We start from the raw sequence: 22932 nt of genomic DNA, 5'->3' as shown, positions 1-22932 counted from the left end.
TTTGGTGTTGGCCCAACAAGAAGATCGAGAGGCGTTCCGGCACCTCCTCGCGTCGGCGGGGTTCACCAGCGCTCCTACTGTGGGCCCGTCTCCCCTCACCGTCACCAAGATGGGCCCGCAGGACGACCCCGAGGTGTTCATCATGCTCTTCGAGCAAGTCGCCGAAGCCTCGGGGTGGCCGATGGAGCAGCGCGCGGCGTGCCTCCTCCCCCTGCTAACGGGAGAGGCACAGCTGGCCGTGCTACAGCTCCCCGCCGACCGCCGGCTGGCCTACGTGGACCTCCGCCGGGCCGTCCTCCAGCGTGTGGGGCGCACCCCAGAACAGCAGCGCCAGCGCTTCCGCGCGTTGCGCTTGGAGGAAGTCGGCCGGCCGTTCGCGTTTGGCCAGCAGCTCCGGGACGCCTGCTGGCGGTGGCTGAGGGCCAACAACCGCGACGCCGAGGGAATCATCGACCAGGTGGTGCTGGAACAGTTCGTCGCTCGCTTGCCAGCAGGAACTGCGGAGTGGGTCCAGTGCCACCGCCCAGCGTCGCTGGATCAGGCAGTCGAGCTGGCGGAGGACCATTTGGCGGCTGTCCCGGCGGCAGGACAGCAGATGGCATCTTCTCTCTCTCTCCCCCCTCCTGTGTCCTGTCCTCGCCCATTCCCCCCACCGCGGAGGCAGGGGCCGGCCCCACCCCAGCCGGCCCGCCGCACCCGCTGTGCCCTCCCGTTTCTCCCTTCTGTGTCTGTCTCTCCCCCCCCTCAAGTGAGTGAGCCCAGGATCACCGGTGCAGAGGGAAAGCCCGGGCCGGTTTGCTGGCGCTGCGGGGAGCCGGGCCACTGTCAACAGCAGTGCATGGCGATGGAGGTGGGCGCGGTGGTTCGGATCCCCGACGCACCAGAGGCCGCCCTCGATCGGGCCGGAGCGTATCGCATACCGGTGAGTATCCAAGGGGATACATATCAGGCGTTGGTGGATTCTGGCTGTAATCAGACCTCAATTCACCAAAGCCTGGTGCAAAACGAGGCATTGGGGGGAGCACGGGGGTGAAGCTGTTGTGTGTGCACAGGGATGTTCACAGCTACCCTTTGGTGTCAGTCCACATTTTCTTCCGAGGAGAAAAATTTATAGTGAAGGCGGCGGTTAATCCTCGCCTTACCCACTCTTTGATTTTGGGGACTGATTGGCCGGGATTTCGGGGTTTGTTGATGCGCTTAGTAGAGAGTGGGTCCTGCCATTTAGCAGAGGGAGGTCCCGGTGTCGCTTTGGCGGGAGCAGCTGTCGCAGAGCCATCTACGTCATCTCCGCGTCAGAGTGAGGAGCCCCAGGCTCCTCCTCTCTCTCTCGGGGAATCCCTCACGGATTTCCCATTAGAACAATCGCGAGACAAGACTCTGCGACATGCGTTTGACCAAGTGAGAGTAATCGATGGTCAAACGCTCCCGCCGAACACCCCCCGGTCCTTCCCCTATTTCTCTATTATGAGGGATAGATTATACCGAGTGACGCAGGACACTCAGATGAAAGAGCAAATCACGCAGCTTTTAATTCCAAAGAGCCGCCAGGAATTGGTATTCCAGGCGGCTCACTTTAATCCCATGGCTGGACACCAAGGGCAGGACAAGACACTAGCCCGAATAATGGCCTGATTCTATTGGCCGGGGATTCGCGGCGATGTTCGTAGGTGGTGTACGGCATGCCGCGAATGCCAGTTAGTAAATCCAGCGGCCATTCCAAAAGCGCCTTTGCGCCCTCTTCCATTGATCGAGACCCCGTTTGAGAGAATTGGGATGGATCTTGTTGGGCCATTAGATCGGTCAGTATGAGGGTACCGCTTTATATTAGCTTTATATTAGTTCTGGTGGACTACGCAATGCAATACCCGGAAGCAGTGCCTCTGCGCAATATCTCAGCATGTAGTATGAGGCACTCTTCCGCGTCATCTCCCGAGCCGGAATCCCGAAAGAGATTCTGACTGATTTATGTCATTTATGCACTACATTTATGTCATGGACACTGCGCGAACTGTATGGGTTATTGGGGATTAAGCCGATCCGCACCAGTGTGTATCACCCCCAAACGGACGGTTTAGTGGAACGGTTCAATCGCACCCTCAAAAATATCATTAAAAAATTCGTAAGTGAGGACGCACGTAATTGGGATAAGTGGCTCGAGCCCTTGTTGTTCTCAGTGCGAGAGGTTCCCCAAGCCTCCACGGGGTTCTCCCCATTCGAATTATTATATGGGCGTAAGCCACGCGGCATCCTAGACGTGCTGCGGGAAAATTGGGAGGAGGGACCTTCACAAAGCAAGAACGAAATTCAATACGTTATGGACCTGCGCGCAAAACTCCACACGCTCACCCACCTAACTCAGGAGAATTTGCGGCAGGCCCAGGAACGGCAAGCCCACTTGTACAACAAGGGTACGCGCCTTAGGGAGTTCACCCAGGGAGATAAAGTACTCGTACTGTTGCCCACTTCGAGCTCCAAATTGATCGCCAAGTGGCAAGGTCCCTTTGAGGTCACACGGCGAGTCGGGGACGTCGACTACGAGGTGAGGCGAACGGACAGGGGTGGGGCGCTACAAGTTTACCACCTCAATCTCCTTAAACTCTGGAAGGAGGAGGTCCCCGTGGCGTTGGTGTCGGTGGTTCCGGAGAAGGCGGAGCTGGGGCTGGAGGTTCAAAAAGGGGCATTGACATCACGTACCCCTACGGTCCCCTGTGGAGACCACCTCTCCCCGACCCAGCTCACAGAGGTCGCCCAGTTGCAGACTGAGTTTTCGGATGTGTTCTCGCCCCTGCCCGGTCGCACTAACCTCATAGAGCACCACATAGAGACGCCCCCGGGGGTAGTAGTGCGTAGCCGCCCTTACAGACTACCCGAACACAAAAAAAAGGTGGTTCGGGAAGAACTAGAGACCATGCTCGAAATGGGCATCGTCGAGGAGTCCCACAGTGACTGGAGCAGCCCGGTGGTCTTGGTACCCAAGGCCAACGGGTCGGTCCGGTTCTGTGTGGACTACAGAAAAGTCAATGCGGTGTCTAAATTCGACGCGTACCCAATGCCTCGTATTGATGAGTTGCTCGATCGACTCGGCACTGCTCGCTTTTATTCGACGCTGGATTTGACGAAGGGATATTGGCAGATCCCTTTGACTCCACTATCCCGAGAAAAAACGGCCTTTTCCACACCGTTTGGTCTACACCAATTCGTCACCCTTCCGTTTGGGCTGTTTGGGGCACCCGCGACATTTCAGCGGCTGATGGACAGAGTCCTCTGCCCTCACGCCACTTATGCGGCCGCTTATCTGGATGATATCATCATCTATAATAATGACTGGCAGCGGCACCTCGAACATCTGAGGGCCGTCCTTAGGTCACTGAGGCGAGCGGGGCTCACAGCCAACCCAAAGAAGTGTGCGATTGGGCGGGTGGAAGTACGGTATCTGGGCTTCCACTTGGGCAACGGGCAGGTGCGTCCCCAAATTAATAAGACGGCAGCAATTGCAGCCTGCCCGAGGCCCAAGACCAAAAAGGGGGTGAGACAGTTCCTGGGGCTGGCTAGCTATTACCGTAGGTTTATACTTAATTATTCAGACGTTACCAGCCCGCTGACTGATCTCACTAAAAAGGGGGCACCAGATCCGGTCCAGTGGACGGAGCAATGCCAGCGGGCTTTTTCGGAGGTAAAGGCTGCACTGTGTGGGGGGCCACTTTTACACTCCCCTGACTTTTCTCTCCCCTTTGTGTTGCAGACCGATGCATTGGACAGAGGGCTGGGGGCGGTTTTGTCCCAGGAGGTGGAGGGGGAGGATCGCCCCATCCTGTACATCAGCAGGAAGCTGTCAGTGCGTGAGGGGCGCTACAGCACAATAGAGAGTGTCTGGTGATCAAGTGGGCGGTCCTCGCCCTCCGTTACTACCTGCTGGGGCGCCCTTTCACCCTCTGTTCGGACCACACGCCCCTCCAGTGGCTCCACCGCATGAAAGATGCCAATGCGCGGATCACCCGTTGGTATCTGGCACTCCAACCCTTCAATTTTAAGGTGGTCCACAGGCCGGGGACGCAGATGGTCGTGGCGGACTTCCTCTCCCATCGGGGGGGGGGAGTCGGCTGCAGGCCGGACGGCCGCCCGGCCTGAGTCGGGCGGTGGGGGTATGTGGCAGCGGGGGCGTGGTCAAGCGCCGGTCTGTGACAGGAGGGCGGAGTTAGGGAAGGTAAGTGGCAGAATCACTACACCTGACTGCAATTAACCTGTTTGTGTGTGTCTTCCCAGTGACCGCGCCCTATTTAGGGAGGGAGAGCAGAGGGCAGAGGAGCTCTTCCCGAACCAGACGCTGAGTGTGTGTGTGTCTGCAAAGTGCATACCAAAGTTTTATGCTTTTTAATTTCCTTGCTTAAGTGTTATGCTTATTAATTTCCTTCTGCTTAACTCTGACAAGACTGAAGTACTTGTGCTAGGACCACATACAGCTAGAAGTAAGTTTTCTGATTACACAGTGACTCTGGATGGCCTTTCTGTTTCTTCACGTGCAGCAGTAAAAGACCTCGGAGTGATTATTGACCCCAGTCTTTCATTCGAAACTCACATTGATAACATCACCCGGATAGCTTTCTTTCATCTCAGAAATATTGCAAAGATAAGAAATTTAATGTCATTGCATGATGCAGAAAAATTAGTCCATGCTTTCGTTACCTCCAGGTTGGATTATTGTAATGCCTTACTGTCTGGATGTTCCAATAAGTGCATAAACAAGCTCCAGTTAGTTCAAAATGCAGCAGCAAGAGTCCTTACTAGAACTAGAAAATATGACCTCATCACGCCTGTCTTATCCACACTGCATTGGCTCCCAATCAAATTTCGTATTGATTATAAAATATTACTATTGACCTTTAAAGCACTAAATGGTCTCGCACCACAGTACCTGAGTGAACTTCTGCTCCTCTATGACCCGCCATGCCTACTTAGATCAAAAGGTGCAGGCTATCTGCTGGTACCTCGTATAGTGAAGGCTACATCAGGGGGCAGAGCCTTTTCTTACAAAGCCCCACAGTTATGGAACAGCCTTCCAAGTAGTGTTCGGGAATCAGACACAGTCTCAGCATTTAAGTCTAGGCTGAAAACATATCTGTTTAGTCAAGCCTTTTGTTAATGGTGTTTATGAGGTAAAGGAGTAGATCTGGAGGGTCCTCAGACATAGAGTGTTTTGGTAAACTGGGATGTATGGATGCTGTCAGTCCCCACTCACTTGCTCACTCGAGTTTGTTGATGGTGTAGTGGCTGGCTGCTTTATGTCCCGGGGCTCCCTCATGCCTGTGTTACCTTCTGGCTCTCTCCTTTTAGTTATGCTGTCATAGTTAGTTGCCGGAGTCCCTGTTTGTACTCGGTGCAATATGTATACTGCTCCTACTTATTCAGGTGACATTGGGCATACCTAACAACCTGTGTTTTCTTTCCCTCCCCCCACCCCAAATCTGTCCCTCTGAGTTACATGGAGTCAACAGGAAATCTTTTGGTGGAGAGGGTGGAGACCTCGACTGGCTATCGTAGCCTGCAGGGAATCGGCCGTCAGACATTCTGTCGCATGTCCCAGACCCGGTGAAATGTAACTGAATTGTCTTGGCCAGCCCTAAGGGTCCCATCTGCATCTCATCATTGCTGAGGAGTGTGCTCCCATCACCCAATCAAGCATCCAGCCAGAGCAGGTCATGATATTTTTTACCATATTAACGTGCCATTGTTGTGTGTTATGCCTGATGTAAAGACTCTCGTCTCTGCGAGTCTACCACACAGATTTAATACTTGTCATTTTTAGGGCATACCTAACAACCTTTGTTTTCTTTCTCTCTCTCTTCTCCCCCCCCCAATCTGTCCCTCTGAGTTACATGTTGATCCTGGGATTGAGATGCTGGCCTCTTCTGCCCCTCGGACCCGCTTGATCCATCCTGGTGCCCTGTGTCTGGTCAGAGTTTTATCACACCGCTCCTGTGAAGGACGGCCCTATGAGGACAGTTGAGGGTTATACCTGTTAAAACTGTTAATATTATAGTCAGGCTGTCTGTTGTTGCCCAAATGAGGATGGGTTCCCTTTTGAGTCTGGTTCCTCTCGAGGTTTCTTCCTCATGTCGTCTGAGGGAGTTTTTCCTTGCCACCGTCGCCACAGGCTTGCTCATTGGGGATAGATTAGGGATAAAATTAGCTCATGTTTTAAGTCGTTCAAATTCTGTAAAGCTGCTTTGCGACAATGTTTATTGTTAAAAGCGCTATACAAATAAACTTGATTTGATTTGTTATGCTGAAAAGTGTGGCAATAAAACGTTCTGTCAAACCTGATCTCTGTCCTGCCGTCCTCTGTGCTCCACCCACGAATACTGAACCGTTACAACAACATATCAAATGTCGAAAGTGAGACATTTTGAAATTTCATGCCAAATATTGGCTCATTTGAAATTTCATGACAGCAACACATCTCAAAAAAGTTGGGACAGGGGCAATAAGACGCTGGAAAAGTTAAAGGTACAAAAAAGGAACAGCTGGAGGACCAAATTGCAATTCATTAGGTCAATTGTCAATAGGTCATTAACATGACTGGGTATAAAAAGAGCATCTTGGAGTGGCAGCGGCTCTCAGAAGTAAAGATGGGAAGAGGATTACCAATCCCCCTAATTCTGCGCCGACAAATAGTGGAGCAATATCAGAAAGGAGTTCGACAGTGTAAAATTGCAAAGAGTTTGAACATATCATTATCTACAGTGCATAATATCATCAAAAGATTCAGAGAATCTGGAAGAATCTCTGTGCGTAAGGGTCAAGGCCGGAAAACCATACTGGGTGCCCGTGATCTTCTGGCCCTTAGACGGCACTGCATCACATACAGGCATGCTTCTGTATTGGAAATCACAAAATGGGCTCAGGAATATTTCCAGAGAACATTATCTGTGAACACAATTCACCGTGCCATCCACCGTTGCCAGCTAAAACTCTATAGTTCAAAGAATAAGCCATATCTAAACATGATCCAGAAGCGCAGACGTCTTCTCTGGGCCAAGGCTCATTTAAAATGGACTGTGACAAAGTGGAAAACTGTTCTGTGGTCAGACGAATCAAAATTTGAAGTTCTTTATGGAAATCAGGGACGCCGTGTCATTCGGACTAAAGAGGAGAAGGACGACCCAAGTTGTTATCAGCGCTCACTTCAGAAGCCTGCATCTCTGATGGTATGGGGTTGCATTAGTGCGTGTGGCATGGGCAGCTTACACATCTGGAAAGACACCATCAATGCTGAAAGGTATATCCAGGTTCTAGAGCAACATATGCTCCCGTCCAGACGACGTCTCTTTCAGGGAAGACCTTGCATTTTCCAACATGACAATGCCAAACCACATACTGCATCAATTACAGCATCATGGCTGCGTAGAAGAAGGGTCCGGGTACTGAACTGGCCAGCCTGCAGTCCAGATCTTTCACCCATAGAAAACATTTGGCGCATCATAAAATGGAAGATACGACAAAAAAGACCTAAGACAGTTGAGCAACTAGAATCCTACATTAGACAAGAATGGGTTAACATTCCTAACCCTAAACTTGAGCAACTTGTCTCCTCAGTCCCCAGACGTTTACAGACTGTTGTAAAGAGAAAAGGGGATGTCTCACAGTGGTAAACATGGCCTTGTCCCAACTTTTTTGAGATGTGTTGCTGTCATGAAATTTAAAATCACCTAATTTTTCTCTTTAAATGATACATTTTCTCAGTTTAAACATTTGATATGTCATCTATGTTCTATTCTGGATAAAATATGGAATTTTGAAACTTCCACATCATTGCATTCCGTTTTTATTTACAATTTGTACTTTGTCCCAACTTTTTTGGAATCGGGGTTGTATACACACATACATACATACATATATACACTGTATATTACTTATTACTTCAACTATTCAGATATCAATTCTCTATGACTATATCATATAATTAATTAATTATATATGTATATCCATATGTCTACACACAAGTTTACTACAAATACCACACTCACAATGGAGAACAAAATAAAAACAAAACAAATAGACGAAGACTCAAAAAAGAAAATTTACACAATAAACAGCCAGTTATGATTAATCCCCTTCATCCTTATACCTTGTGAAAATCAAATTTTTGTACATCTTTTTAAACCGCTTCATGTCTGGACATCCCTTGAGCTCCTCATTTAAACTGTTCCACCGCTTCACCCCACAAACAGAAATACAAAAACTTTTCTTGGTTGTGCGCACCCTATAATTTTTAAATATAAATAAACCCCTTAAATTATAACTCCCATCTCTTTCAGTGAACAGTTTTTGAATATTATGTGGTAGTTGATTATTGTTTGCTTTGAATAATATTTGTGCTGTTTGATAGTCCACCAGATCTGCAAATTTCAGTATTTCTGACTGTAAGAATAATGTATTTGTATGATCCCGATAACCAGCCTTGTGTATAATCCTTATTGCTCTTTTTTGGAGAATGAATAATGAATGTATTGTATTTTTGTAATTATTGCCCCATACCTCTGCACAATAACTTAAATAAGGTGAAACCAGGGAACAGTAAAGAATCCGGAGTGAATTGTGATCTAGAAACTGTTTGACTTTGTTTAATATTGCAATACTTCTTGATACTTTGGATTGTATGTTTTTTATATGTGGTTTCCAGCTGAGTTTTTCATCAATAGTTGTTCCAAGAAATTTGATTTCCTTAACTTTTTCTGTAATAACCCCCTCTATTTGAATATTTATTTGTGTGCTTGTTTTGTTGTTACCAAATAATATTACTTTGGATTTGTTCAAGTTTAATGATAATTTGTTACTGTTGAACGATGTTTTTAATTTACTTATTTCTGTTGTGATCTCCTGCAATAGTTCCATTAAATTATCACCAGAAAAGAGGATATTTGTATCGTCAGCAAACAAGACAAGCTTCATTACTTTAGATACACTACATATGTCGTTGATATATAGTATAAAAAACTTTGGTCCCAACACTGACCCTTGGGGAACACCACAAGTTATGTCCAAACATGAGGAAGAGCAATCTCCCAGCTTCACAAACTGTCTCCTGTTACTTAAATAGCTTTTAACCCAGTTTAAAACTATACCCCTGATGCCATATCGTTCCAGTTTTTTTATTAATATGTCATGATTTATTGTATCAAATGCTTTCTTTAAATCAATGAATATTCCAACTGCATGTTTTTTTTCTGCTCTATGGAATTGGTGATTTCTCATCTCATCTCATTATCTCTAGCCGCTTTATCCTTCTACAGGGTCACAGGCAAGCTGGAGCCTATCCCAGCTGACTACGGGCGAAAGGCGGGGTACACCCTGGACAAGTCGCCAGGTCATCGCAGGGCTGACACATAGACACAGACAACCATTCACACTCACATTCACACCTACAGTCAATTTAGAGTCACCAGTTAACCTAACCTGCATGTCTTTGGACTGTGGGGGAAACCGGAGCACCCGGAGGAAACCCACGCGGACACGGGGAGAACATGCAAACTCCGCACAGAAAGGCCCTCACCGGCCCTGGGGCTCGAACCCAGGGCCTTCTTGCTGTGAGGCGACAGCGCTAACCACTACAGGAATTGGTGATTTCTTCAACTAATTCTATTAAAGCCAGTGTTGTTGATCTACATGCTCTAAATCCATATTGTCTGTCACTAAGTAGTTTATGTTTGTCAATAAATGTATCCAATCGGTTATTGAAAAGTTTTTTGAGAATTTTGGAGAATTGCGGAAGTAGTGAGACAGGTCTGTAGTTTGTGAAGTGGTGTTTGCTCCCAGTTTTGTACAGAGGAATGACTTTTGCTGTTTTCATTCTGTTTGGAAACGTACCAGTTAGAAATGACAAATTGCATATATATGTGAATGGTTTGGATATTCCATCAATAACATTTTTCAATATCATCATGTCAGTGTCATCACAGTCGGTAGATTTTTTGTTCATACATTTCCCAACAATATCAAAAATTTATTTTTCTTCCACTGCTGTAAGGAACATTGAAAAATAATTATTATCTATCAAATTGCCCAAATTTTCAACAGATATTCCTGGATCTGGGATTTGTTCTGCTAAGACTGGTCCTATGTTTACAAAGTAATGGTTGAAACTATTAACTACCACATCCATATTATATTCATCTTTGTCATTATTAAGAAAGTACCTTGGATAATTTATATATCTTGACCCATTTTTTATAATACTGTTCAAAGTGCTCCAAATTACTTTGATATTATTTCTGTTATCATTTAATAATTTCTTATAATATTCTTTCTTAGCAGCCCTTATAATATTAGTTAATTTATTTTTATATTTTTTATATCGGGCGGCACGGTGGTGTAGTGGTTAGCGCTGTCGCCTCACAGCAAGAAGGTCCTGGGTTTGAGCCCTGGGGCCGGCAAGGGCCTTTCTGTGTGGAGTTTGCATGTTCTCCCCGTGTCTGCGTGGGTTTCCTCCGGGTGCTCCAGTTTCCCCCACAGTCCAAAGACATGCAGGTTAGGTTAACTGGTGACTCTAAATTGAGCGTAGGTGTGAATGTGAGTGTGAATGGTTGTCTGTGTCTATGTGTCAGCCCTGTGATGACCTGGCGACTTGTCCAGGGTGTACCCCGCCTTTTGCCCGTAGTCAGCTGGGATAGGCTCCAGCTTGCCTGCGACCCTGTAGAAGGATAAAGCGGCTAGAGATAATGAGATGAGATCTATCCTCTGCCTCTTTAGTTTTCTGCTTTATGAACTATCTATACAATGTATTTTTCTTTTTACAGGCATTTTGTAAACCTCTTGTAATCCATGGACATACTGTATGTTTGACTTTTTTACTGTATTGAACAATTGGGCAAATTGTATTATATAATGATATAAATATCCTCAAGAATTCCTCATATGCTTTATTTATGTCTTTTTTATTCGGTATATTTCATCCCAATTTTGTGCCAGCAAGTCATTTCTAAAAGTGTTAATTGATTCCTCTGATCTAAGTCGTCTGAAAAGTTTTGTGTTTTCTGGTTTATTATTCCCAAATTTATAAATCAACCTGTTCTGGAAGGACCCTGACTCTGCAACACTACTAAGCAAGCAACATCAGAACCAAGAAGCACTCCAAACAGGTCAGAGACAAAGTTGTGGAGAAGTATAGACCAGGGTTGGGTTATAAAAAAATATCCCAAACTTTGAATATCCCAGGGAGCGCCATTAAATCCATTATAGCAAAATGGAAAGAATATGGCACCACTGCAAACCTGACAAGAGAAGGCTGTCCACCAAAACTCACAGACCAGACAAGGAGGGCATTAATCAGAGATACAACAAAGACACCAACAATAACGCTGAAGGAGCTGCAAAGATCCACAGTGGAGATGGGAGTATCTGTCCATAGGACCACTTTAAGCTGTACACTCCACAGACCGTGGCTTTATGGAAGAATGGCCAGAAAAAAGTCATTGCTTAAAAAAAATCACGTTTGGAGTTTGCCCAACAGCATGTGGCAGACTCCCCAAACACATGGAAGAAGATTCTCTGGTCAAATGAGACAAAAATTGAACTTTTTGGCCATTATGGGAAACGCCATGTGTGGTGCAAACCCAACACCCTGAGAACACCATCCCTACCATGAAGCATGGTGGTGGCAGCATCATGCTGTGGGATGTTTTTCATCTGCAGGGACAGGAAAGCTGGTCAGGACTGAAGGAAAGATGGATGGCACTAAATACAGGGCAATTCTGGAGGAAAACCTGTTTGAGTCGGCCAGAGGTTTGAGACTGGGACGAAGGTTCTCGGTCTAGCAGGACAATGACCCTAAACATACTGCTAAAGCTACACTGGAGTGGTTTAAAGGGAAACATTTTAAATGTCTTGGAATGGCCTATTCAAAGCCCAGACCTCAATCCAATTGAGAATCTGTGGCATAACTTGAAGATTGCTGTACACCAACACAACCCATCTAACTTGAAGGAGTTGGAGCAGTTTTGCCTTGAGGAATGGGCAAAAATCCCAGTGGCTAGATGTGCTAAGCTAATAGAGACATACCCCAAGAGACTTGCAGCTGTAAAAATCTATAAGTTTTTTTTTGGGGGGGGGGGCAGGGATACTTCACACTCCAGATTTCTGTTTTTTCATCTTAATTATTGTTTGTGTCACAATAAAAAAACAACAATGTGCACCTTTAAAGTGGTAGACATGTTGTGTAAATCAAATGGTGCTAAACCCCCCCAAAATCCATTTTAATTCCAGCTTGTAATGCAACAAAACCGGACAAACACCAAGGGGGATGAATACTTCTGCAAGGCACTGTAAACCCAGTGAAATAAGGGCAAGTTCTACATGATGAAAAACACAAGTATGGCTGAGATAAGATGCACTATGCACAAGGCAGCCAGACGGAAAGAAAACTGCTGAAAGTGTCACAAGTAGAGGGAGACAGACATACTGCACATCTGTACATTACACTCAGATACAAAAGAAAAGTTGGGAAATGTGATTTTACTGCTCAAATCAATTGTTCTAAAGTGTGTACATAAGTACAATTTCTGTGTGTGTGTGTGTGTGTGTGTGTGTACTGTATATTTTAGGGGGTTACATAATAAGATTACATTACCTGAAATAAACAGGCACAGGAGGTGCATTATTCATTGTTCTTTTTTTGTCTATTGTCACAGTGGTTTGGCCAGTAGCTTGACCCATCATTTGCTTACTGAGCTCCAAAATTAAAAACATATATCTAAAAAAGTATCAAAATTAATCTATTATTACCATATTTATACGCAAACTAGCCCAAAAGTCATATGTGAAGTACGATTTTGATTTCATGTATAAATCCCACACAGACCACCTGCTGTGCATTCATCATTCTTAACTGAACATCCTCGATCATTACTAAAAGAAAATCTTCCTAAAATATCATAATAATGAAATACCACTTAAAGAATCCCAGACGTGCTGCAGTACTGTGTCCCCAGAAAAAAATATTATTATACATACAAGACACTTTCAATGGAATAAAAACATGTATTCTTTTCCCTTCTAGATGGTTTCATTAATTTAGTTTAATAGCATGCAATATTGTTAGCATATCGCTTATCCTACATGTATTATGCCACTCTACCCAATGGAGAATGAGCATTCAATATGGTTTACGATACTGCATGGTTGTCAAGACATCATGTCACACATTGGCGCGGATGTGAATATTCAATGAGAAAGATTTCTGCTGCGCATGCACAGAAGCATTTCTTTGTTCGCCAGCGGCACCTGCAGTAAATTGTCGCAGTGAATTGAAAATGGCATAAAATACGTATTACATGTAAAACTTCTGCGCTAGCAGGCAACTGTGACAATTTGTAAACGAAAACGGCCACCATGTTTGCTTCGTTAAGTACGGAAGATTTTGAGCGAATTTTGAAAGAGAAAGATGCGTTGAACACCTGAAAGGCTACCAAAACTTCATTAGATCATTAGAATATTCCATCAAATGTGCATGTATAATAATAATAATATTCAAAGGCTTTTTTCGTGGTATATCAGATAGATTTCATTCAGCTAACATGATATTGAACGAGTCAAAGACTTGTACAATATCATGCTAGCTGAATGGAATATATCTAATATACCACGGAAAAAAGCCAGCCAATATTATTTAAATACTCAAAGGCTATTGTTGGAGGAAAAAGAAAGAAAAAATAAGTTCCCTGATTTGGAACAGATGTCATTGTTTGTCATCATCAAGCTTGAACTTGAGTGACGTATTTGAGGTTGAGGAGTTGAATAAAATTATTTTCTGAAAACTGCTATTTGCTATAGTTTGTGAATGAAAAATGATCAAGATTCAAGACAGCTTTACTGTCAATACATCCATATACAAGGATACAGTGCATTGAAATACTGTTTCCCTCAGACTCCCCATGGTGCATTTATAGACAAAATAGAAGATTACAAAACAAGGTATATAAATAACTATCTATAGCTATCTAAGTAGACATTTAGCTTGCGAAACATCTAGCTAACTAAACATATAGCTATCTAAGTACAATAAACAACATAAATAGCAAGACAAAGACAGGTGCAAAGTGGAATTATGCATTTGTGTGCAAATGTTCATTTCTTGTTTCCAGGGATATAGTGGTTCATGTGTGTGTGTGTGTGTGTGTGTGTGTGTGTGTGTGCGAGCGTGCGTGCGTGCGTGTGTGTTTGTTATATATCTGCTTTGTCACAGTATTGTTGCTTTGGAAATATTCTGAATAAATAGAACAACCCTGCCAATGATAAAACCTTTGTATTTTAATGAGAATTCAAATTTTAAATTAGACTGAAAGCAGCAGAAAGAGAGTGAGGGAAAGAGAACGAGAATTCATAACAGGCATAAAATACTCATAGATTATGCTTTCTTCTACTGTACAGAACCATGTATTCTTCAGAGACTTGAGTGCATACGCGGTACATCAATCTCTCTGTGTAAGAGTGAGAGTGAAAGTGACTGACACTAGTAATAGAACTCAACACTAATACATTTGTACGATGCACTTTTTCTCTACATCCCCCTGATCTGCTGTTGGGAACAAAACATGTCACAACACAAGGGACAATAAGAGAATTGGTAAAAAGGATGGAAGAATTCACTCAACTTAAACTACACCAGAGATGGAGATGTTCTTAGTTACCATAGAAACATGCCCATCAAGTCAGTGGAGTATCTCATGTATTTTTGAGTGTGTATAAGAGAAGTAGTGGTGAGAGAGAGAGAGAGAGAGAGAGAGAGAGAGAGAGAGAGAGAGAGAGAGAGAGAGAGAGATATTATATCCCTCTAATAATCAGAGCTGCAACTGACCACAAATAAATACAGTTTAAGTGCACAATTCATATCTTTTTTCTTTGCACTGAGCGTCCAGTGTAAATCTGGCCCTGTCTGGAAGTAAAACATGTCACACATGCATAATTTCATATGCAGTATAATGGCCATTAAAGGCTGTCTGCTGTGATGAAATTTTATTCCAAAGACAACATGAAGGCAACATTTCTGTAATTGAATTCAAAAAGTTAAACTTTCATATATTCTATATTCATTACATGTAAAGTGAAATATTTCAAGGCTTTTTTTTTTCATTTTGATGATTGTGGCTTATAGCTCATGAAAATCAGAAATCCAGAAATCTCAAAATATTAGAATTTTTCATTTTGAGTTTGAGTAAAACAATATAAATACTGTGTATCTCTTGGTCTACTTCAGTACACGCAGCCATAATCATGGGGAAGACTGCTGACTTGACAGTTTTCCAGAAGATGATCATCAACACCCACTGCAAGCCACAGAAAGTCATTGCTGAAAAGGCTGGCTGGAAAAGGTGCACAAGCAACAGGAATGACTGCAGCCTTGAGAGGATTGTCAAGAAACATCAATTCAAGAATTGGGAGAGCTTCACAAGGTGTGGACTGAGGCTGGTGTCAGTGCGTCAAGAGCCACCATGCACAGACATCTTCAGGAAAGGGTTTATAATTGTCACGTTCCTAATATCAAGCCACTCCTGAACCAGAGACAACATCAGAAGTGTCTTACCTGGGCTAAGGAGAGAAAGAACTGGACTGTTGCTCAGTGGACTTGATAAAACACAGTGGACCAACACCAGCAGATGACATGGCACCCCAAATCATCACAGACTGTGGAAACTTCACACTGGACTTCAAAGACCTTGGATTCTGTGCCTCTCCACTCTTCCTCCAGACAATAGGACCTTGATTTCTAAACGAAATGCAAAATTTACTTTCATCTGAAAAGAGGACAGTGAACCACTAAGCAACAGTCCAGTTCTTTCTCTCCTTAGCCCAGGTAAGACGCTTCTGATGTTGTCTCGTAGCCCTATTCCGCAACTGTAGAAATCCAGCCTACGTCAAGAACCACTCAACTAAGTAAAGAGAAATGACAGTCCATCATTACTTTAAGACATGAAGTGTGAAGAAAACCCAGTTAATTAGAAGATATGTCCAAATTGTTGACTGGTACTGTAGATCTAACATGAAACTAACTATTAGTGGTAATATTAAATCATTTTGAAATACTGAGGCATGAACTTGATAAACTTTGAAATTAGTAAAACCTTGTAAAATGCTTTAAATGTCTCTCTCACATGGCAAAACTGGGCATGCTCAAATGTAATCTGCTTTGCAGTTATATGTATTTTGTAAATTTGAACTACCATTACCAAATGGATTTTCAGGCTTAGTAAATCACAGTATGGTTCCTAAATTAATCTGGTTGCACTGATTCTCCCTCTGTATTTTGTATTATAAGGTAGAAGTGTATATTCAGGCAGAAATCCTCGATAGACACTATTAGTAAATCAACTTGCATATTTTCTGCAGATGTTATCAAGTTATACATGCAAACATTTAGTAAATCAGAGCCTGATGAAAATGCAACAAATAGTCACAATCTCATGCTGAGTGCAGTAAAAACAGATCTGTCTCTTTTGTCATTTTATTATATAATCTTCCCACCATATTCTGCAGTTGGACTACTGCTTCAGTACCACTGACTAGCTTTGAGTCACCAAGCACTATTGGTTCTCAGTTGTCACATCCATATATAGAAAATAGATGGCACCTCTTTAAAAACCTTATCAAGGACTCATAGTATCGCATCTCATCTGAGAGATATAAGCAAAAGTGGAAAATACAATCAATAATGAAAAAGGTTTTCAGCCCATCCATGTGAGAACAGTGAGATGAGGATGATGTGCAAAACAGAAGATACACACACAAAAAAATTTGACTGCATGATTATTTTGTAAATTATGGATTACAGATCTGAGGATTAGTGTAGGTACTCCATAAAGTAGAATTGAACTTAATCAATTATTGATAAATACTAAACAGCAAATGGCAGAGCAAGTAAAATATTAAAACAACCTACTGCATAAAACTCGTTTCAGTACTGATAAGAAAAAAAAATCCTATTAATACCCAAGAATTGTTGCTACATACTGTGAAAAGTTCACTACTAAATCAAATCCCTCTAAATGAATATTAATTAATTCCAACTGCAATATGTTTAATGAGGAAAGTGCTTATTAACTGCTCAGAGAATGGAGAAGGGTCAACAGTGTTTGGTCTCTGGTGTGGTGACCTACAGCTAAAGGACAACAACTTGATCTCTTTGGGATCTGATCCCGTTACCTGAGTTCCAAATGTTCTCCTCAATTATACACACAGTCAGTATGGTCTTAAATCTGTAACAATTACAACATCCGCCATAGATTATTATTAGAGAGTCAAGGTTTATTTTCCATTAACACGAGCACTGCCATCATTAAAGAGAGCATGAAGAGAAATAAATAGCAGTTTTCGCATTTTAAGATATTTCACTTTGCTGTCTTGATTTTTCATAATTCTTTACCTAAAAATACCGGAGTCTTGTGCACAGACAATGTACCTCTAGCAATTGTCTTTTTTCAGACAGGAACATGTAATCTGTGCCGACTAACATTAAAGCAACAGGAAAATGGGAGAGAAAAGAGCTGTAAAGAACAGCAGTTTCATGGGAGGTTTCACTAACGTAACAGGCTCAGATAGAAGGCACAAAGCTGAAAGTGCATTCCCAGCAAGATACCTGAATGTCTACATTATAAACATTCATCAAGCATACAGATAAAACAATTTGTGCATGGCATCTTCAAAAAATCTCCAGCATGTCCACTTCTTAGATAAAACTCCAACCTAAACAAATCTGGAAGACATGGGTCTGACATCCTGGATCAGAAAAGCTGGTGTTTTGAAATCTTTAATCAACTTAAGCATTTTACTAGTACGCTAGGGTCATGTGAGAAAAATATCTCAACAGCTATGGCTGTAACATTGTGCATATTATGAAACACAAAAATGTTATGTACATGTTTAAATGCCACAGTACTGTATGTTATATGTGAAAGCATACCTAAAGGACTGAAATATATTAGAAGTTATAGGATTGTGTAGTCTGTTATGAGACATAAAAGTTCCAAGGTTTTAAAACAAATGTAAGAACTGGTTCACTGAATAACTGCTGATCCACAGTGACTTAACCAAATTATGGTCATATTGAGTTTAATATGAAGGATGTGCCTAACTACAGTAATTCAGGGTTAATGAATATAATGAATCAAAAAGACTGGACTCACGATAGTGTTCTCTCCATACGACTGCCTGTGGAGCCAATAATCTCTCCAAGTGTGCAAAATGTCTGGCCCAGGAAATCCTAAAACCAGAGAGACATATTAACTGCACGCTCAGCACTTTTAGCAATGGAGCATACAATACCATGCAAAAGCCTTAGGCACGTACAAAGAAATGCTGTAAAGCAAAGATACCTTCAAAAATAATGAAAATTAAACATCCATCCATTATCTATGCTGCTTATCCACCAGAGTCAGGGACGGATCCAGACCGATGCATGTGCATCGGTCAGAAATATATGAACACCAAGTGGTGCACATATATTTCTGACCGATGCACATGGATCTTCCAGATTCTCTGAATCTTTTGATGATATTATGCACTGCAGATGATGATATGTTCAAACTCTTTGCAATTTTACACTGTCGAACTCCTTTCTGATATTGCTCCACTATTTGTCGGCGCAGAATTAGGGGGATTGGTGATCCTCTTCCCATCTTTACTTCTGAGAGCCGCTGCCACTCCAAGATGCTCTTTTTATACCTAGTCATGTTAATGACCTATTGCCAATTGACCTAATGAGTTGCAATTTGGTCCTCCAGCTGTTCCTTTTTTGTACCTTTAACTTTTCCAGCCTCTTATTGCCCCTGTCCCAACTTTTTTGAGATGTGTTGCTGTCATGAAATTTCAAATGAGCCAATATTTGGCATGAAATTTCAAAATGTCTCACTTTCGACATTTGGTATGTTGTCTATGTTCTATTGTGAATACAATATCTGTTTTTGAGATTTGTAAATTATTGCATTCCGTTTTTATTTACAATTTGTACTTTGTCCCAACTTTTATGGAATCGGGGTTGTAGGTCAAAGCAATAACATGCCCCAGAAAGAGGTCGAAAATCGAAATTCGCTGTGAATAACGGGCTGAGCTGCAGTCGTAACGGACCATGCCTGGGCTGTTTCGAAAGGTCTCAGGGAGAAGGAGGAGCCTGTAAAGTTTGGCGGGGCTAGGACTTTCAGTGACCGAGTTATAAATTTTTAAATCTCTGCATTGCACGTGTGGCTGGAGCCAGGGCTCATATTAAAGTTTTCAGCGAGCCATGCTCACATGGGACTTCGGGGGTGAAAAGCGGGCCGAGCCACAGTCGTAGCGGGCCGTGGCTGCCCTCTTAGGAACGGGCTCTGTGTGCTCTATGCCCCTGTGAAAATCCCTAACGATCTGGTAAAATTTGTGAAAATATTTCTGCAAATGTGCATCTGTCAGATTCTTGGGCCGAATTCGTCCCTGAGGGTCACAGGTGAGCTGGAGCCAATCCCAGCTGCCTTTGTGCGAGAGGCAGGGTACACCATAGAACACCGATGAACAACCATTCACACTTACGGGAAATTTAGAGTAGCCGGTTAACCTAAACTGCATGTCTTTGGGAGGAAACTGGAGCACCCAGAGGAAACCCAGACAGGCACGGGGAGAACATACTCATACAGTGAGATACAAACTCAATACCATAAGGCCCCCCAGTCAGCCGTGAGGTCTGAACCAAGACCCTTCTTGCTGTGAGGTGTCAGTGAACACCACAGCACCACCATGCCGCCCAAAAATTAAACATTTCTACATAAAAAAACTCATATAAAGAACAGAAAACATTAATACTAATAAATTAAACAAAGTCAGTATTTGATGTGACAACCCTTTGCTTTTTAAAAAATGCTTCAGTACTGTCAGATACACTTTGTGTGTGTGTGTGTGTTTTTTTTTTTTAAAGTAAATTAGCTGTTAAGTTTTTTCTGAGTATCTTAGAGAAAATCTGCCACAGTTCTTCTGGAGACTGTGACTGTCATACAAGCTTCTGTTTTTGCAGATAATCCCTGAGAGACTTCATTATGTTTTTGGTCTGAAAAGTGGTGCATTATGTAATAGGTTACTTTCTTCAGTGACATACCGAATTTTTATGTAACATTTAATTTTTTGTTGAAAATGTTTGGAAATCTTTTTTTTTTTACTGACTCAATAATGCAGAAGTCGTAAAACAAACAAACAAATTTGTATTTAAAAACATTAAGGTGCCTAAGGCTTTTGCATGGTGCTGTACGAAGAAGCAAAACAGGGAAAAGGTTAAAAAGGGAAATTATGGCAATGTAGACTCTAGAGAACGGCATCATGATAACCTGTATATAAAATGTATTTCACCCAGTTAAATAATGTACCATTCTCCTAATGTTACAAGCAGTCAGCTTCTAGATGTATTGCACTCCATCCATCCATTATCTGTAGCCACTTATCCTGTACAGGTTTGCAGGCAAGCTGGAACCTATCCCAGCTGACTATGGGTGAGAGGCGGGGTACACCCTGGACAAGTCACCAGGTCATCGCAGGGGATGGATTGCATTCAATCTTCTATATGCTTTCCTCAGTGCATGTCTGCATAGATGTTCCGTCATCCATATCTTTTTGATTATTTTGTAAGGCATGTGAAACATCTTTATTCTTGAATCTGATCAGCCTGAAGATGTTGATTAACGTTCTATAACAGCATGACTCTGACAATAGTGCCAGCTGTAGTTTACAGTTGTGTTCCTTCTCATAACATTATCATTTCTATAGTAACAACTCATTCACAGGGAGATGTTTATTTAACATTTATGGAAACGGTCTCAAATATCAGCTTTTTTTAAATAATTTTTTATTTTTTACATTTAGTACGTTTTCTACCACAGGAAAGTCTTCAGGACAGAGAACTCTGAGCCTTCTAGTTTCTATATAAAATAAGCTTTTAGTATTATTAACTTCAAGAGAGAGGAAAAAATACAAGAACAGTTGTTTATAGCTGTTACATGTGCATGAGGTATCATTTATTATTTAAACATTATAATTGCTGGCAAAATGCTGTGGTATAAGGGACTAAAATCTGGCTCTCCCCTGTTAGTTATGCTGTCATAATTAGTTTTGCTGGAGTCCCTGCTTGCACTCAGCACAAAATATATACTGTTTCTACTTATTCAGGTGACACTGGCAGGCCCGCCGACAGGGGGGGACAAACGGGTATATTGTCCCGGGCCCAGGAATGGGGAGGGCCCAGAACTGGGCTCTCATGAAGTTGCGATTAAATTATTTTATTTCATTTCAAAATGTGTTGATTTGGGGGAGAAATGTGCTATATTTGCATTCAATAAATGATTTCTAGATCTTTTGCCTTTATTGTCTTTGAAAAAGGCGTCAAGAACCCCCTACCACCCCTAATGCAAAAATGGTTTGGTCTGACTCTTTGATTAAGGGGAAAAAACCGACATCGTTCGATCATAGCGCTTCGACAATCAGCGTGCGTGCCATTTGCCAACATGCACAAGTCAGGAGCACAGAAAAGAAAAGAAAAGAGAAAAAGAGAGGAAGAAACCAAGAGACTCAGGGGCTCACTGCATAAATATTTTAAAAAAGATTCGGATGATGCAGCAGGTACTAGCAAAGGCAGTGGGGCAGCTGAGCCAGGTAAGACACAGCCAACTTTTTCCAGCCCCGTAAAGTAACCCCAACCAAGGCACGCGCGGCACGCAATTCATGTTACAAACGAGGGGAGAGCAAGTCACACTGAACACCATATCAAACACACAGGGCATTGAATCATTTCATAACCACAACGGCTTAATAACATTGTGTTTCATATATCTGATTGAAGCTAAGAATTCACATTAGCCCGCAATCATATCCCGCCGTTTCTCGAGCGGTGTGTTCTTCTCTGCTTTTCACACTGGACAGTACGCACGCACAGTATACTATGTTCGCCCCCAGCCCTGCCCGAAATCCCCCGTACATCGCTGCTCCTTCAAGAGCACCCCAATCGCATGATTATAGTAGACTATCCACGAGTTTAGGAAGGCATTGCGGGGGCTGTTGCATGCAGGCTTGGGGCGTAACGGAATACATTTAATGGCGTTCGGTTAAAGGATACAAAATAACAGTAACCGCTTATTCCGTTACAGTACAGGGGGCAAAGATTCAGTGAAATTGGGGATTACTTCACAGGATCACAATGTGTGTGAGGTTGCTGGTTCTGGGCTTTTTTTTTTTTGTTAAAATGTTAAAACTGTAAAAATGTTGAAATGCTAAAATGAAATGGTTGTTGACCGGTTGAATGGTTTTTGAATATCTGTCATTTAAGGGTTGGAGTGAGTAGAGACTGGGATAAGAGAGGTGGGTGTGTGTGTGGGTTGGCCCGGGGGGGGGGCCCATTCAGAGCATTTTGTCCCGGGCCCAGCCAAAGCTGTCAGCGGCCCTGGACACTGGGCATACCTAACAAACTGTGTTCAAGCATCCACCCATCTGGGTTTGATGCTTTGTGCAAGCTGAAATGCTTTTCTGCTCACCATGGTTGTAAAGAGTGATTATTTGAGTTATGAAATCTTTCTTAGTGGCTTGAGCAATCTGGCCATTTTCCTTTCCTATCAAAAAGCTCATCCACATCAAGGTTTGATGTGTTATATGTTCCGTGATACTTTTCTGCTCCCCACAGCTGTAAAGAGTGCTTATTTGAGTTACTATAGACCGCCTGTCAGCTCAGACCAATCTGTGGTGGGTTTCCCAAAAGCCTTTTAACACTAAGAGCATCTTCACTAGGATAGAGCATTCATTGTGTTGCTCGCTCCACCATTTAACAATGATCTTTGTGCTACGATGCTTTTGGGAAACTCAGGCCTGGTCATTCACCTGCGATCTCTCTCATCAAGAAGGTGTTTCAGCCTGTGGACTATCTGCTTACAGAATGGGGTTTTGTTG

The 22932-nt window shown here is 43.0% G+C and overlaps 1 protein-coding gene across 1 annotated transcript in view; it reads right to left on the bottom strand.

Annotated features, from left to right (window-relative positions):
* LOC132885144 (copine-9-like) overlaps nucleotides 1-22932 on the bottom strand; it is a 246495-nt gene that overhangs the window by 114660 nt on the left and 108903 nt on the right. The window contains exon 7 of the mRNA XM_060919485.1: nucleotides 18171-18247. Coding sequence (XP_060775468.1) covers nucleotides 18171-18247 — 77 coding nt within the window. The remainder of the gene's footprint in view (nucleotides 1-18170; nucleotides 18248-22932) is intronic.

The sequence above is a fragment of the Neoarius graeffei genome, chromosome 4 (assembly GCF_027579695.1).
Source record: "Neoarius graeffei isolate fNeoGra1 chromosome 4, fNeoGra1.pri, whole genome shotgun sequence".
Classification (NCBI taxonomy): domain Eukaryota; kingdom Metazoa; phylum Chordata; class Actinopteri; order Siluriformes; family Ariidae; genus Neoarius; species Neoarius graeffei.
Note: the sequence above shows the minus strand (reverse complement) of the source record. Positions and strands in the feature narration are given on the sequence as shown.